Source organism: Athene cunicularia (assembly GCF_003259725.1).
Source record: "Athene cunicularia isolate RWA chromosome 9 unlocalized genomic scaffold, athCun1 chr9_part1, whole genome shotgun sequence".
NCBI lineage: Eukaryota > Metazoa > Chordata > Aves > Strigiformes > Strigidae > Athene > Athene cunicularia.
In genome coordinates, this window is record NW_020799110.1 from 15,894,450 (window position 1) to 15,912,488 (window position 18,039).

The 18,039-nt window shown below is 39.2% G+C and overlaps 1 protein-coding gene across 4 annotated transcripts in view; it reads left to right on the plus strand.

Moving 5' to 3' along the window:
• The window catches only part of PLOD2 (procollagen-lysine,2-oxoglutarate 5-dioxygenase 2), a 46,297-nt gene extending 33,570 nt beyond the window's left edge, over nt 1–12,727 (plus strand). For 2 of the 4 annotated variants that reach the window (XM_026855157.1, XM_026855158.1), the window contains exons 13-20: nt 975–1,116; nt 2,311–2,373; nt 3,694–3,807; nt 4,209–4,274; nt 5,217–5,321; nt 7,642–7,788; nt 7,960–8,085; nt 11,532–12,727. In XM_026855157.1, coding sequence (XP_026710958.1) covers nt 975–1,116; nt 2,311–2,373; nt 3,694–3,807; nt 4,209–4,274; nt 5,217–5,321; nt 7,642–7,788; nt 7,960–8,085; nt 11,532–11,687 — 919 coding nt within the window. In that variant the 3' untranslated portion in view covers nt 11,688–12,727. The remainder of the gene's footprint in view (nt 1–974; nt 1,117–2,310; nt 2,374–3,693; nt 3,808–4,208; nt 4,275–5,216; nt 5,322–7,641; nt 7,789–7,959; nt 8,086–11,531) is intronic. The other 2 variants (XM_026855159.1, XM_026855160.1) reach the window with 1 other exon arrangement.
• The last annotated feature ends 5,312 nt before the right edge of the window (nt 12,728–18,039 follow it).

The following is an 18,039-nucleotide window of genomic DNA, read 5'->3' on the forward strand; positions in this document are numbered from 1 at the left end:
TAGTCATAACTATCTCCATTAGTCTCCACAGTTCCTGACTGTGTCTGGTTACTCTAGCAGTGCATTAATACAGAAAATGACAACACAAACGAATAGTGAACCCCAACCTTTGTATCCCAGGAACCTCAGTCAAAAGAAATGATTGTTGGATCAAATTACTTCATCTCTTTGGGGCAAATGTTTAATCAACTGAGCAGCTATAATTTCTTCACGTGTTTCTTCCTGTATACTATGTCAGATAAGTCCAAAGGAACTCTTAAGAAGTACTTTTGTCACAGACTTTTGAGCTTGTCCATCCCCTAAATGAATATGGTGCAATTTGTTCTAAGCTTGACTTTCCCATGTGGTGTTGCCTTTTCATTGCCCTTGAAGAACAAAAAGGTCTGAAACAGATTGACTGCTTGAATAAGACTGGCTCATTTTCAGTTGCACTGAGAGACGTGCTCGTGGCGCTGGGAGGGAGGAAATCTGCAGAGCGAGCATTGTGACAGCAATGCTTTTTTGTTGATATTGGCCCAACTCACATAAATACGTGGCCTGCTGTGGTCTGTGGGTATTTGTGTGAAGAGGTCAGACCAGCTGTGTGAAGCCTCAGTGAAGTCTTTGAACTCATTTAAAAATCTGTTTTAGAATTACTTTCTCCATCTGGTAGTGTAGAATAACATTACAGAATAGTTTGACTGATTGCCTTAATTCTAGAAACATGAAGTACATTTGTACTTAAAACTCTTTAGAGAATTTGACTTTTCATTTTTTGTATCAATGCTTTGTAAAAGTTGAATTACTGCCTACGCCCACTTTTGTGATGTCCACAATGTGTAGCTGTAGTTTTTCAAATGTCCTGGGAACTTTCCAGCTTTATTTCCTTGAAACTTGTTTAATCTTGTCAGCAAATATAGAGACCTGAATTGATAGAATAGGCAACAAATTAGTTTTCATGGCTTTAAACTATTTACATTTGTTTTTTTTTACAGAGGGGTATGGAATATTCCTTATATGGCTAACATATACTTAATTAAGGGACAAACTCTCAGATTGGAGATGAAAGAAAAGAACTACTTTATGCGTGATAAATTAGATCCTGACATGGCACTGTGCAGGAATGCCAGGGAAATGGTAAGCTGTATCTATAACAGATTGCTTTTAAATACATGCGGACTTCTTTGTGTTCTGCTACACTCGACTGCTTCACTTGATTGATCTTGGATATTGTATTTTTACTTCTAATTCAAAGTACTGGCCAATTTTTATGACACGGAACACTTTAAGTGAATTTAAATCGTTGACAACGGAGGTTTTTGCAAGGCCAGTGCACTGATGCACTGACTGCATGATGGTTTTTATTTAAATTTACAGAAAATTCCTGTTGAGGTTAAAATACCTTCCTTGCTGGCACAACCTCAACAGATGAAAGAGAGCTCAACTTCTCTGCTGTATATGACTTTAAACTTAGAGATGCTCTAAATGCATTGATATTATGCACAGTTTTATACAGTGTGAAACTTCTAGCAGACTAAGTTGAAATATTTTGCAATTTTATATTTAAGTAGATATATATTTAAACTAATGATGGGCAGTGTTGAGATAAAAAGCCTAAGTAATATATGAAATGGTAGGAATATTCTTAGGGAGCATGAATTACTCGTTAATCTTTCCAGATAGTTTTAATCTATCAGAAATTTGTTACTTGCATTAAGTTGTAAGTAATGAGAGAACTTATTTGTACTGTAAAACTATGAACATGTAAATCCACATGTCTACTGATATTTACACTAGTTTTGGCACAGAAACAAATAGACCTAAACCAGACCTATTTCCAGACACTATAGCATTGAAAATTAATTTTGCTGAATTGAACAAGAAAAGTTGGCAAGTATTAATTTTTTTATTTCCTTATAACAAGGCATGATCTCCTTTTGTACTTATTCTTCAGAACATCCCCATTCAATTCTGTTGTATTCAAACCTTCTCAGCATCAGTTACTGCAAACCTGTGCTTCCCATGCGCTCATTAAACTAATTTGACTGGCTCATCAGAAAATTGCTTTCTCTTTCCCTCTTTCTTGATCTGTGCTGTAAGATGATCTGGTACGTGCTTGTTTTTGTATTGCAGCAGATAAGAAGGGGCTGGTGGAAACAGCTTTGACATGTGTATCGTGAGCTTTGCTTGGAGATGCATGTTGTCTGTAAAGGCATATCAGCTTTTGATCAAAGGCTGCTATTTTCCTAATGTAACTGTGGAAACCTAATAGTAGTCAGAAAGAGAGATTATGTATCGGAAAACTGATGTGATAATTCTCCTTCATTTTAGAGTTTACAAAGGGAAAAAGACTCCCCTTCTTCGGAAACATTCCATATGCTCAGACCCCCAAAGGTGTTGCTTTACTTTTTTTATTCATTAGTTGTTATTACGTGCAGTATTATTCTACCACAGGAAGATACTTCTCCTCTGTCCACTTACTCTAATGAAATACTGCTCTAGATTTCTCTCAATCTTCTAAGGTTCAAGTTTTTGCCAGGGACAGGTTCTTGATGACCAGCTTAAAGAATATTAGAGAGGCTAAATTTTCCCTCAGGGAGGTTTCTCAGTGCTTCTGAGGTCAAGGTGTGTTGAAGCTGTGCTTCCGTAGCTAAAGTTAATTCAGCAGTTCTAGGAAGGACTAAAGCAGGTCTGCCAGGCTTCCTCAGTGACCATGTAGTGCAGTTGTGAAATCAGTGTCACTTTAAGCTGTTTTTCTTGAGCCAGACCCTCCTTATTCTCCCTGCTGCAGCTATTTTATGATTTGGTAAGTGCCCAAAACTGGGCATGTGTTTAACATAATAGTTATCTTTCTAACAGTTTAACTCTTTTTCAGACAAAACCATACAGAAATACCAAAGTATCCCAATGGTAATGTCTTCATCTGCTGCAAATCCCAAAGTCACATCCACATCAGAAATAGTTTTAGTCTGAAAAACAGTAAACTGAAAAACTCCACAGAACCTGTTTCTTTAAAAAAAGACTATTTTCTGCTACTACTTCTAATTAAGAGAGTTTTGTTAACATCTCCTGTTAATAACTCGATAATAAAGCTATACCTTACCACACTTGATATCTTGCACATATTTTGCAATGTTTGCCTAGGTGAACATGCTTTAAAGCGCTCAGCTGTTTTGTACCCTGATGCTGTATGTGCCAATATCTTTTTATTTCAGGCCAATTCACCAGAAGGATCACATAGTGAATACTCTGAAATAAGTTTCTTGTTCTGACTTCCATTAGCCCTTTTACTGTTAGCTTATTCTTTCAGTTTTTAAACAGAAACTAAACCCTAGATGTTGATTCTCTTGTATTTTTAGTTTGAGTACAGGTGTTTTCTGTATGTCTGCTTAGGTCTTCTAAAAAACAAATCAATCATTTCTGTTTTTTCCTTTCTATAACTGTATGTAGGTTTTCACTATGAATAATACATGTTTTGGTTTAATGTGTTAAATTCAACTAAATGCTTGTAAACAAGAACATACGAACACTAGTTGGTGATTAGAATCAACCATTTGAAAATTTAAAGATGCTAAATGAACAGCATGTGTATAGTATGTATAAACAAGTGCGTGATATATTTCATGAAAGTGCAGGCATAAACAGACTTTTCTAAAACATCATTTTTGCTCAGATGGACAGTTTTGCTAATGATATTTTCTCTACTTGGTATAGGGTGTTTTCATGTACATTACCAACAGACATGAATTTGGAAGACTTATTTCTACAGCCAATTACAATACCTCCCACTACAACAATGACCTCTGGCAGATATTTGAAAATCCCGTGGTATGCATCTTATTATTGATGAAACATTTATTTAAAAAAAGTGAAGTTTATTTATTATAAAGAACTTGTTATTTAAAGATTTTACATGGAGAACATATGTTTATTATGTGCTAAATATTGGTTGTGTAAGAAAAGGTGTTCTATACCACCCATTTAAGCAAATGACAATATATCATACCAACAAGCCAACTGGTGACCAGACTAAGGACTTGGAGAAATTACTCTGATGTAACAGGTTTCATGGGTTTTGACACGATGAGAGCCAGTTTGTTTGTGGGTATAAGTAATTTTCTAATTCTTTCCAATGCTTTCACTAGGGCAAATTAATAGAATATAAATTAATTTTTGTCACATATAAATCAATTTGTTCTGTTTTAATAATTTAAAATCATGGTTTTTAGGACTGGAAGGAAACCTATATAAATCCCAACTACTCAAAGATCTTCACTGATAATATAGTAGAACAGGTGGGTATAAGTGGTTTTCTTAAAATTCATGGGACTGGCTGATAATAAATTGGCATACTGTAACTATTTCTATGCAAATGTCATTTTGGTCTGTGGCTGAGCAGCTTTTTGATATTTTGGATTAGAACTGAATTTTTGCCACTTTGAAAACTAGGTGAGAGGAGTCAAATAATTGCTAGATTGCTCAGAATAATGTAAGTGCCTTCTCTGTAATATGGATACATTTAGCTTTTTTATTTGAACTATTTAGTACCACTAGTAGAAGGCCTAATAAAATTTCTGTAGCAGATTGCTGTGTTTTCTGTTATCTAGTAAAAGCAAGCTCATCTAGGCTTTCATTGGGCTGTGCTTTTCCCTGCGGATTCCTAAGGTCTGACAACCATGAATCCAAGGTAAAGCCTTTTGCTGGATATGAAGAGGTCTTTTTTTGTCTACCTGGCTGCTTACTTTCATGCAACTGATCTGGACAGTGCACTTCTAAAATGGTAACTCTTGTACCAGTGTTGGATGATCAGTTCTGTGACAACTGGGGACAGTGATTTAATGAAATTTGATTCCTTAAGAAGGTGGGATAAATTGTGCTTAAAACAATGTTAAGTTTTAAACTGTTCTTAATAGTTTGTAATGTAGAAGATCAGAGTAGTTGTTTAGAGCAAACAGGATACTGAATATGTGGGTACACTGATGTAGCCATTAATGCTGAGTTATAACTTACAAGGTAGCTCCTAGTGTTTGCTTCATTCTGCGAGAATGTGCTTATGGATCAGGACAAAAAGATTACTTACATGTATTTGAATTATGGCTCAGATGAGAACAGCTGATATTCTTTAGCAAGCAAGATATGTCCTTTTTTTAACAGCTGAAAATAAAAGATGTCAAAGCTTAACTCCACTGAAAGAGATGAATGTAGGTTTTTTAAATCTTTCTTTTATTCTTTTGTAGCCATGTCCAGATGTGTTTTGGTTTCCCATATTTTCTGACACTGCCTGTGATGAACTGGTAGAAGAAATGGAACATTTTGGACAATGGTCTGGTGGAAAACACCAAGTAAGTGTCAGCCTATATAAATGACCTTAATGAGTATGATTGCTTATAGTAATAAGTCACACTGTACTGCAACAAACAAGCATTTCACTAATTGTCAGTGGCCCCGGACATCTGCTTTGTGGTATAAAATGCTTAGTTTAGTCTACCACATAGCTTGTTTTTCAGTAGATTTAGAGACATTCCTCAATTAACCTCCTGGTAGGTTGACCCTGACTGGATGTCAGGTGCCAACCAGAGCTGTTCTGTCAGTCCTTCTCAGCTGGACAGGGGAGAGAAAATATAATGAAAGGCTCATGGGTCAAGATAAGGACACGGAGAGATCACTCACTAGTTACCATCATGGGCAGAACAGACTCAGCTTGGGGAAAGTCATTTAATTTATTACTAATCAAATCAGAGTAGGATAATGAGAAATAAAACCAAATCTTAAAACACCTTCCTCTCACCACTCCCATCTTCCCTGGATTAACTTTACTCCCAACCTTCTCTACCTCCTCCCCCTGAGCAGCACAGGGGGACAGGGAGTGGGGCTTGCAGTCAGCTCATCACACATTGTTTCTGCTGCTCCTTCCCCCTCAGGGGGAGGACTCCACACTCTTCCTCTGTTTCAGCATGGGGTCCTTCCCATGGGAGACAGACCTCCATGAACTTGTCTAACATGAGCCCTTCCCACGGGCTGCAGTTCTTCATGAACTGCTCCAGTGGGGTCCCCCATGGGGTCACAACTTCTGCCAGCAAACCTGCTCCAGCCTGGGCTCCTCTTTCCATGGGCCCACAGCATGGGTTTCCCACAGGGTCACAGTCTCTTTTGGGCACCCACCTGCTCTGTGGCATCCTCCATGGGCTGCAGGTGGGTATCTGCTGCACCGTGGACCTCCATGGGCTACAGGGGCACAGCCTGCTTCACCATGGTCTTCATCATGGGCTGCAGGGGAATCTCTGCTCTAGTGCCTGGAGCACCTTCTCCCCCTCCTTCTTTGCTCTGGGTGTCTGCGGAGTTTTTCCCCTCACGTATTCTCACTCCTCTCTCTGGCTGCAGTTGAGCAATTATTTTTTTCCCCGCTTCTTAAATATGTTATTGCAGAGGCGCTACCGCTATCACTGATGGGCTTGACCTTGGCCAGTAGCGGGTCTGTCTCAGAGCTGACTTTGTCTGCCATACATGGGGGAAGCTTCTCTCAGCTTCTCACAAAAGCTATCCCTGTAGCCTCCCTGCTACCAAAACCTTGCCACCCAAACCCAATACAAACCTTGAACTAGCAAGTTCAAGCACTAACAGTGGTGAAGTTGCTATAGTAGTTATCTGACGGTTATCCAAGGCTGATCTTGAATGGCTGTTGATAACTGTTCAGAGAAGTTGTGGAGGTTTGAACTCAGCCGGCAGCCAGATGCCATGCGGCCAGCAGTTCACCTCCCCCTCCCCACTCTGATAAGATAGGGGAGGGACAAAAGAGGAGAATTCGTAGGTTGAATAACAAAAAAGAATTTACTAAATGTAACAAGAGAACAACAGTAACAATAGTGAGTTCAAAAAGAAAACTGGTAGAATGCAACAGTGGCTTATGGAACACAGCGACCACCCCCTTGGGCAGTATTGTTGCTGTGGGAGCAGGCAACATGCCTGAGTGAGAGCCAGCCCCCACCCCACCTGGGCACGATGTCACGGTGTGAAATACTGCAATGAAAATTTACTCGTCCTGGTCAAAACCAGGATACAAGTCTTACCTACCTCAAGTACTAACTTGTCAGACTTGTCCCCCTAAGCAGTTACTCACAAATGTTACGAGCTTTTGTGTTTGCAGAATGTTCAAGGTATTCATTCACTACCCCTGAAACTGGAGAAATGTATGTTGTATTCACAAATGTGGTACCTTGGAAATGAGATAAATTCCAGTCCTTATCTTATTGCAGGTAGGAGCTTCCAGAGAGTATTTTAACATACTTTTATCTTCAAATTATTTCAACACTTATTACCATGTCGTTGAGGCTTGTACTTTCGTGATCTGATATAACTTCAGTTGCATCTACATCTCAATCAATAAAACCATTACCCCAGGAAGCCCTTATTTATAGGCAACATCCAAATATCGACTAATTTTTCAGAAAGTCTCCAATTTTTGCTAGCTCCAATTTTTGATAGCTCAGCACTTTTTTTTTCCACAGTAGTTAGGTGTAAAATTATTGTATAGCAAGCTCATATATGCCAACTGAAGCATTGCTTTGCAGTTTTGTGATTCTGCAGATTTCAAATAAATATTTGTAGAAGAGCCAGAAGCATTCCATGTCCATATTTCAAGGCTATTTATGGTGTTTTCTTTAGGACAGCCGTATTTCTGGAGGTTATGAAAATGTCCCAACTGATGATATTCATATGAAGCAAATTGGACTGGATAATGAATGGCTGCATTTCATAAGAGAGTTCATTGCACCAGTGACGCTAAAAGTGTTTGCTGGCTATTATACCAAGGTATGGGTTTAAAACTTCTGCAAATAATTGCTGCATAGCATGACTGATTCTAAGTATTTTACTGAACATACCCTGTTTGGTTTGGTTGGGGAGTTTATACATACTATGTCTTGAGTTTAACTCTGTCTGACTTGGAAGCTCACATGTTGAAGTCTGTATATTTTTTTTCAGGGGTATGCTTTATTGAATTTTGTTGTAAAATATAGCCCTGACAGACAACGGTCACTCAGACCTCATCATGACTCCTCTACATTCACAATCAACATTGCTCTCAACAAAGTAGGAGAGGACTTTCAAGTAAGCTGACAATTTACTGATTTAAGAAATGTTGTCCTTTGAGTGTCTAATATCATTTCCAAACTAGAGCCAAATAGATATATTTAAAGACCATGCTGAAAAGGAAAAGACGTGTTATGAATTGCAATGTAGTATTCCTTGGTGTCTTTTCACAAGTACTAAATTGGCTCTATTGCAGGATACAGAACTGTTGATGCAGTCAGACTGAACTAGTCAAAATGGTTTCAGATGGGAGATGGGGTTTAAAGAGAAGCTTTGGAGATGTTAGCAATTTCATGTTTAACATTTCTGAAATGCTTAATTTCTGTACAGTGAAAACCATTTTTTCAAAATACTTTAAAGAGTCCCAAGTTGACTCAGATGGCTTCTTTACATTACAAGTTTTTTAATTATTCTTTTTTAGATCAGCCACAGAAGGAAAACTTTCAACTGTTGTTCCTGGTTTGTTTTTTTTGAGATAATTTATTTCTACTCTGATGCTGCTTTGAATAAAACAGTCCACAGATTATGGAGATAGACAGGGCAGTGACAGTAATATCCAGCTTTCACTAGCAGGGAAACTTAGCCTGTCTATAAATCTCTATTATTCAGTCCCACTTAACACCCATAAATGTGTTTTTGAAATATTACTGTAGAAAACACACCTTCATTTTGAGAGCAATAACCAGTTTAATTTATTTAAGATTTTTTAAAATGTTATCCTGGATAGGGATACAGTTCAGGAACAAGGCCTGTGAATGTTTTGCTTCTCTTGTATCACCTACAGTAAAGTTATTGAAAATCTGTTTGTCAGAGTTGCTGCTTGAATGACTTGTTACCAGGGAATGCTAAAGCAAAGCAAGGGGACATTTTTGATTGCAAGGGCTAAGTCTTATGGGCATCCCATGTTGTGGGATGGCTCCTATAACTGGAGTGTTGACATGGAAGGATACAGGCTCTTTAGGAAGGATGGGCAGGGTAGATGAGAAGGTGTTACTCTGTCAGTGACCATCTGGAATGCATGGAGCTCTGCCTCAAGAGGGATGAGGAGCCAACCAAAAGCTTTTGGGTCAGGATTAAAGGGAAGGCAGGGACAGGAGATGTTATAGTAGGGGTCTGCTAGACGCCACCTGACCAGGAAAACCAAGAGGATGAGGCCCTCTATAGACAGATAGCAGCCTCACATTCACAAGCCCTGGTCCTCATGGGGATCTTCAACCACCCTGATATCTGTTGGAGAGAACACAGCAGGGCACAAGCAATCCAGAAGGTTCCTGGAGTCTGTTGATGATAACTTCCTTGTCTAAGCGGTAGAGGAGCCAACAAGGAGAGGTGCTATGCTGGACCTTGTTCTCACCAAGAAGGAGGAGCTCATGGGGAGTGTGAAGCTCAAGGGCAGCCTTGGCTGCAGTGGCCATGAAAGGGTGGTGTTCAAGATCCCTAGAGCAGTGAGGAGGATGCATAGCAAGCTTGCTGCCCTGATCTTGTGGAGAGCAGACTTTGGCTTCTTCAGGGATCTGCTTGGCAGAGTAGCATGGATAAAGTCCTGGAGGAAAGAGGGCTCCAGGAAAGCTGGTCAATATTCAAGGATAACCTCCTCCAAGCTTAGGAGTGATGCATCCTGATAAAGAGGACGCCAGGTAAGACTGCCAGCAGGACTTCATGGATGAACAAAGAGCTCCTGGACAAGTTCAAGCACAAAAAGGAAACCTACAGAGGGTGGAAGCAAGGACAGGTAGGTTGGGAGGAATAAACTGTCAAAGCAGCTGGGGATCAGGTTAGGACAGCCAAAGCCCTGATAGAATTAAATCTGGCCAGTGATGTCAAGGGCAAAAAGAAAGGCTTCTATAGGTATGTTGGTAATAAAAGGAAGACTAGAGGAAATGCAAGCTCTCTCCAGAAATAAATGGGAGACACGGTTACCTAGGATATGGAGAAGGCTGAGGTACTCGCCACTAAAGACTGACGTAAATAAGTGGTTGAGTGCTCCAGCCATACCACCCAAGATGCAGAAGGCAGAGACTGGGAGAATGAAGAACTTCCCACTGTAGAAGATCAGGCTTGAGACCATCTAAGGAATCTGAAGACACACAAGTCCGTGGGACCTGAGGAGATGCATCCATGGGTCCTGAGGGAACTGGCAGATGAAGTGGCTAAGCCACTATCCATCATATGTGAGAAGTTGTGGCAGTCTGGTGAATGTCCTGACTGGAAAAGAGGAAACATAACCCCGATTTTTAAAAAGTGAAGAAAAAAAAAAAAAGACCCAGGGAACAACAGGCTAGTCAGTCTCACCTTTGTGCCTGGCAAGATCGTGGAGCAGATCCTCCTTAAACCATTGTGCATGTGTGAAATAAGGAGGTGATTGGTGACAGACAACATGGCTTCACTAAGGGCAGATTGTGACTGACAAATTTGGTGGCCTTCTGCAATGAGGTTACAGCATTGATGAATAAGGGAAGAGCAACTGATGTCATCTACCTGGACCTGTGCAAAGCATTTGACATTGTCCCACACAACATCCTTCTCTCTAAATTGGACAGACATGGATTTGATGGGTGTACCACTTGGTGGGTAAGGGATTGGCTGGGTGTTTCTACTCAGAGTTGCGGTCAATGGCTCAATGTGATGAATGTGTTGTGTTGTCCATCTTTGTTGGTGACATGGACAGTGGGATTGAGTGCACCCTCAGCAAGTTTTCCAAGTCTTGACCAAGCTGTGTGGTGTGGTCAAGATGCTGGAGGGAAGGGATGTCATTCAGAGGGACCTGGACAGGCTTGGAAGGTGGGGCCATGTGAACCTTATGAAGTTCAACAAGGCCACCTGCGAAGTCCTGCACATGGGTTGGGGCAATCCCAAGCACAAATCCAGGCTGGGCAATGAGTGGTTTGAAAGCAGGCTGGTGGAGAAGGACTTGGGGGTATTAGTGAATGGAAAACTGACTGTGTGCTCGCAGCCCAGAAAGCCAACCATGTCCTGGGCTGCATCAAGAGCAGTGTGACTCTATATCAGGAAGTGTAGTGATAGGTTGAGGGGTAACAGTTTTAAACTGAAAGAGGGTAGATTCCAATTAGATGTAAGAAATTCTTTACTGTGAGGGTGGTGAGACACTAGAACAGGTTGCCTGGAGAGCTTGTGACTGGCAGTGCTCAAGGCCAGTTGGATGGGGCTTTGAGCAACCTGGGCTAGTGGTAGGTGTCCCTGCCCATGGCGGGGGGTTGGAACCAGAGGATCTTTAATGTCCCTTTGAACCTAAACTGTTCTATATAAAATACGTGTCTGTTATGTATTGCTCTGAAGATGGTGTTGTTTAAACAATCTTTTTAGTAGGAATAGTAAAAAAACAATAATTACTGTTATCAGCCTATTAATAACTGCAAAATATTATAAGTTGTGGATGAGTCAAGGAACTTCTCTACTAAAACACAAGGTAAATGTTTGGGGTTTTGTTTATGTTTTTACTACAGGGAGGTGGATGTAAATTTCTTAGGTACAACTGCTCCATTGAGTCTCCCAGGAAAGGATGGAGTTTCATGCACCCAGGAAGACTTACTCATTTACATGAAGGACTTCCTATCGTGAATGGCACAAGATACATTGCAGTATCATTTATTGATCCTTAATTTTTTTTTCCCCTCTTCAACAGCAGTGTTTGATTCTTTATGTAAACATTTATTTATAGATTTCTTCTGGAAGATGGTGATAAAAGAAACTTTAAGTTACTGTTCCTAGACAGCAAAGTTACTTTGGGCTAAAAGAATGAAAAAAAGCAAATGTTCTAAAATAGTTGAAGATTTCTCAATATCTGCTCTGAGCCTTGAGTCACAAAGTAAACATGTCCTGCTTGTTTTTCCATTCCACCGTCTTAAAAGAGTAGGTAAGGAGGGAAGATGGAAAAGCATTTTATAATAAATCCATGTCTTTGTTGAAAAAAGCCAAACCCTAGATACAAAATTATCTGAAAAATTTATTGTGGCTTGCGTTCAGTGAAGTGACACAGCTAAAGTTTTTGTGGTGTGTGTATATTTGGTACCAAGCAATTAAAAACCAGAGTGTGAAAACAAAATCAAGTGACTCTTGTATACAGTTGTTGGGATAAGCAATAATTCTATATGCTGGTATATAGTGAAGGGAAAACACAGAAGCCTCTTTTCTTAATTGATTTCCAATACCAAAATGTACACCTTTAGAAGAAAAAAAATAATTGTGGAGTTGGACAAGAATTAAATAATTTAACTAAGAAAAAATGGTTTATCATTTGTTTTGGGAACTCTTCCTGTTGAAAAACTACTTTTCTTCACCAAGTGACCTTCATTAAAAATGAGTTATTTTTCTAAATGTGTAACTGCACCCCACTGATACTGGAAATTTGATGTTTATTTTCAGAATGCTGGTAAATTTTCATAATAGGATGTTTTATAAAGATAATTTTCTACTCTTAGAATTACTTGAATTTTGTATCAGGAAAATGAAATGGTGGCAGTCTCTCTTTTAAAGCTAAGGGTCTTAACTTGCCATTTGTTTTAAAGCAATTGTTTTAAAATATTCTTACTGTATCTACTGTTTGTAATTTAAAGAAACTTGAAGCTATCTCAGTCTACCATGCCAAAATGCACAACGTGTTGGAAAAACTTGTGAAAAATAAAAGGTAATTTTAAATTAATTTAACAGTTTTTACTTGACTGTGTTAAATGACTTCTTTGCATTTTGCCATTGTTCTTACAGAAATTATATTTACTGGTGAATATTTTTAAAGGAATTGTAGATACATTTACATTGGAGGTTTCTAAGTGTCAGTTCTTGGCTAATTTACTCTGTTACTATTGAAATTTTTTCTTATGTGTTGATGCTTGTGTACCAAACCTTTCATTACACTTTCAGAACAACCCCAGCAGGATGGATGTTTCTTGCTTTCTGTACCAACTTCCCATTTTTATATAGAGGCTTTTTGGTGATCTAAACAGTAGTTCACTTTTTACCTGCTAATATTTGAAGAAGCTGTATATCGCATTTCCTAAACAAGGAGCTTGATTTGGAGGGTTGGGAGAGGAGTTCAAAGGAGCATGTCTGTTTTTCTGTTATCCTGTCTGGTAGGTTGACCCGGGTTGGTTACCAGGTGCCCACCAAACCTGCTGTATCACTCCTCTTCCTCAGCTGGACAGGAGAGAGAAAATATAATGCAAGGCTTGTGGATCAAGATAAGGATAGTGTAATAAAGTCTTGTGTGAAAGCAAAGGAAAACAGAAGATAATATTCTTTACTTGCTGTCAGCAGGTGCTGTCCAGCCACCACTTCCCAGGAAACAGGGCTTCAGTACCTGTAGCAGTTGCTCAGGAAGACAAATGTAAATAACAAATGCTTCCTCCTTTCTCTTAGCTTTTATTGCTGAGCAGATGTCATAGGGTATGGAATATCCCTTTGGTCAGTTTGGGTCAGCTGTCCTGGCTATGTCCCCTCCCAAAATCCTGTTTACCCCCAGCCTACTGGTGGAGGCAAGAAATGTTGGAGAGACAGCCTTGATGCTGTGTGAGCACTGCTCGGTAGTAGCCAGAACACTGGTATGTTATCGGCACCTTTCTAGCTACCAGCACAAAGCACAGAACTATTGTCATGGTTTGAACTCGGCTGGTAGCCAATCACTGTGCAGCCAGTCACTTTTCCTCCCTCCCTGGTTGAAATAGGGGAGGGACAAAAAGAAGGGAGAATTCGTAGGTTGAATAAAAAAAAAAAAAAGCTTAGTGATAGTAACAAAACAACAGTAACAATAGGAAGTCCAATGAGTAATACACAATGCAGTTGCTTACCACCTATCAACTGGTACCCAGCAGCGATCCCCACAGCATGAAAAATCCCACTGACTGGAAGTGGAAATGAGAGAGCACCCACTTCCTTTATATACTGAGCGTAACGTCACATGATATGGCTTACTCCAATCTGGGCCTGGTCCTCCAGCTCTGCTCCCTCCCAGCCCAAGGACAGTTAACTCTATCCCAGATGAAACCAGGACAACTGAGGGCTGCTATGAGGGAAAACTAACCATCTCAACCAGACTTCATGTGTTTGCTTCAGCATTACTTTAAAATGTACTGACTTCAATACTGTACTAAAAATGGGCTGCCTTGAAAAGAAATGGCTTTTCACAGGAAGCTCTTTGCTTTCTTTTAATTTCTCTTTACACTGACTTTTCTCCATTTCAGGCTAATATTTGGAGATTGATATCCCTTGTTCTTGTTTCCAGACATGAAACACCCATGTCTTAGTGAGTGTCTCTTTCTCGATAGCCTGTGCTTAAGCAGGCTTTACAGATAAGAAAATCTTCAGGCCTTCAGAATGAAAGCCACCTTTGTTAATCACCTTTTTCTGAGCGTTTGCCTGTGGTCTCTTAGGCTAACTCAGAACAGAATAATATTTTTACCACTGGATCAGTTACAGACAGTTTACTGTTATGAGGAGCTTTCTTGGAAAAACCCACAAAAATACAATCCTATAACATACAGGGGAAGTTCTTCTGCAGAATTATCTTCCATAACTTGCACTTTATTTATATATTTTGTAATTCTCAGTCATACTTGATTTGATGTGTATTTTTTCTTACAACATACATGAGGGCTTACTTGCAAATAAATCTAAAAGTAAATAATTTTCTTTGTTACATAGTGACATGTAATGCTACATTTACTGTGCTGCACATCTGTTAGAAGGGAAAAATGTGCTTACCATGCCATTGTTGCTAAGATTCTCTCTTGTTTTTTATTTTATTTTTTTTAATGAAGTATGGCTTTCGGGTCAATGGCAACATATATGAAAGTGTCTTCATTAACTTCTTAATAATTGACCGATACCAGAAAAAAGGTGGTTCTTAGTTTGGAAAGCTTTGCTGTACTGTTAGCATGCGAGTACATGACCTCACACAAACTAAAGAGAATTGTCACTATTAGGAAATCAATTTTAATATTTATTACTTTTAAAAACATTTAAGGACTCTTGTGTCTCTCCTAACAAAGTTTGTTCTGGGGCATAGAGGATATATGCATCAGGAGGAAAGCAACAACCTTAATTCCAGCAGTGTATGAGAAAGCTTAGGAGTGCAGGGACATAGAGGTGCACTGCAGCAGTTGAGACATTTATAAAGTATTTGATTTGTTCTGCTTTCATCTATCTTTATTTTTCACCTTTAAGTACTTGAAGAGACTATGGTGTGGGTAAGAGGTGGGAGAGCAGTATATGGGCAAGAGATTTCTCAATATTTTTAACCAAAAGGAGATTGAGCATAGCTTGATTTTTATTTCATATTCATGAACTATTCCAACTCCTAAAAAATGTTCAATGCATTTGGTAGTATTTTACACATTTAATTTTGTCTAAAATCATTGTGCAACAAGTAATTTCAATGTGTATTTGTCACTTCATTTTTTTTCACAAAGGGCTGCTCTTTCACTCTTACTGTGAGCTGATAGGAGTAAGACTAGAAGATAGATTTTTAGTGAGGCAATAATAATGAAGTCTAATTGCTTGTACCTTTCTTCTGTAATGGCTCTTCCCCCACATCTACTGTATTCATGGAATAAATGTTAATTCACTGCAGGGCTTCCACAACAGCTTCTCTTCTGCAGTTTGTAAGAAATAAGGAGACAAAGACGTTTAAAGAGATCAAAATTCTAGAAAGGACCCTTATAACTCTTTCTCATGTGCATGTACTAGTTTTGCTTTTGTTTTTCTGCTTGAAAGAATTTGTTCAGATTTTTCAGCTACTGCAATGAGCTTTTAAAAGAATATATGCATTATGGTTTCCTTTTGATTTATTTCTGATACGGTCTTCAGTGGATTCAGTTCTGAAAGAAGTATGTATTTTTTGTCTTCACTTTCCCTGAATCCTCATTTTCTGGTATGTCAGAGTAGATCACTTTGCTATTTTTGTGAGAGAAAAGGAAGAAAATACCTGTCTCGGCAGCCCCCTGTGATTGAGGTTTCAGATATTTTTCATTACAGGATTTTTTGATTGCATAGCCGCGCATGAATTAGAGGGCAGAGCCTTTATAATATGTATTTGTAGACGTGATATTGGCAGTTCTTAGAGCTGAGATTTGCACTAGTAGAGTTAACTGTAAAGTTGCAGGAATAACTAATTAATTTATGACTGCCAGGAGGCCCCAGTTCTGTTTCTTCCCTGTAGCTGCTGCCAAGAAAGATGGTCCCTGACAGGAAGGTAGATTCCAGCCAACACTAAACTGAAATGCAAATTGATGGTTCAGGGTTTTGTTGTACCCAAGTGGGGGAAGTGTCACTTCAAATGGCTTTCCAGCATGGTTTCCCAAATGCTTTCTCTATCTTAATATAAAAGGTTATTCTAGATCTAATGAAGCAAAAGTCTTGCTCAGCAATAGTGAAGAACCTTGTTTTTGTGTACAAATGAAACTGTAAACACAATTGGAAACAGATGCTTCTATCTTCAGTGAAATATTTTATTTGCTAGTTTTATTTTTTTCTCTCTGTAATTGTCTTCCCATTTGACATATCTTTTAAGATCTGTTTAAGTGCATCCCATTGATGGGATGACTGCTGTCAGTGCATTTTGGGGCTGGGGGGAGGGTGAAATGAGAAGGATATGGGTCAAAGCTCAGGAGAGTTCAAAATTCACCCCCCATTTTGCAGTCATTGGCAAAGAGCTGTGCGGTGTGTTCCTACGGCACCTTGATCCTAAACTAAAAAGAGGACATCTGAGAAGCAGTTGATACCATGATATACTAAGGCTGCTAAATGTAGAGAGATGATCCTAATTTTCTTTTCTTTTTCTAACATTGCTTTTGGAGTTAGTTTTCTGGATTGAGCCTCACTTCAGAAAATTTGGTTTTCCCCCCCCCCCCGGTTTATTCTGCTCAGGAATCAAATGTACGATAAGATGTCTGATAAAAGCATATTCATTTTGAGATATTTAATAGAGTGAGGCAACAGTTCAAAAGTAGGATTTCATTCAGCATGGTTACAGCCTTTATTGGCATCAGTGCAACCACAACTTCAGAAGTAGCAAAGCTGAGAGCCTGGCCAGTGTGGAGGATATTTGCCATATTGCAGGCAGCTCTTTGGGGTGAAGCCATGCTGCCTAGGTAGTAGAGAAAACTGTTTTCTTGAAAAAGCTCACTTAAGTTTTGGGTCCTGAATGTTGTTCCCCTTGTACTTGCCTGCTCCGCTGGTTTACAGCTGTTGAATGTCTCAGAGTGTCTGAAGTTGGCAAGGGAGATGCAAAGTCACATAGTAACAGATTTATTCAGGAGCTAGTCTTTTGGCTTGAAACCAGAATTCTTCTATTTCCAAGAATTTTGCTTAGTTGTGAAAGGAGTTGCTCAACTACTAATGGCTTTGTGCCATTTTTTTCTGTACTCTTTTGGGAGTGGGGAGCAGGAAGAGGAGAAAGGTAGCAGAGTAAATTTAGTGTAAGTTACTTATTACAGTGTCTGTAGTACAGATAGAGCATGAAAACACTGCATTTTCACAGCTTCAGTTGGAATGGCAGTTAATGTGAGCAGTGCTTTACAAAACTTAATACCTTAAAGACATCAGGACCTACCTTTCAAAGTGGGCTTGACTAACACTTCAGGCTTAGCTTTCTTGGACTTGGGCTGCTAATGCCTGACAACATATAGTCATCCATTGACAGTGTGTGAAGAGGAGGTTTGCAACATTACTGTTTTCTATTTTGTTTTTAGAGTAGTAATTTTCCATTTTAAATTAAAGCATATTCTTCCACGCATATAAAGTAAATTATCTTCTCCATGTAATATAGCAGCAGAACTAGCAGAATAACTGCTCAGGTCTTTGTTCCTTAAAGTAACTTGGTGACTGATAACAATTGTTACTCTTCTCCAAGGGGAAGTTATGTTCAAACTGCAGTTGTTAATATTTGAATGATAGGTCCTGTGGCAGCAGTGAGGCTGGAGAGATGGAGTTGGGGAGCGCACCTGAGAAAGCGAGCTGTAT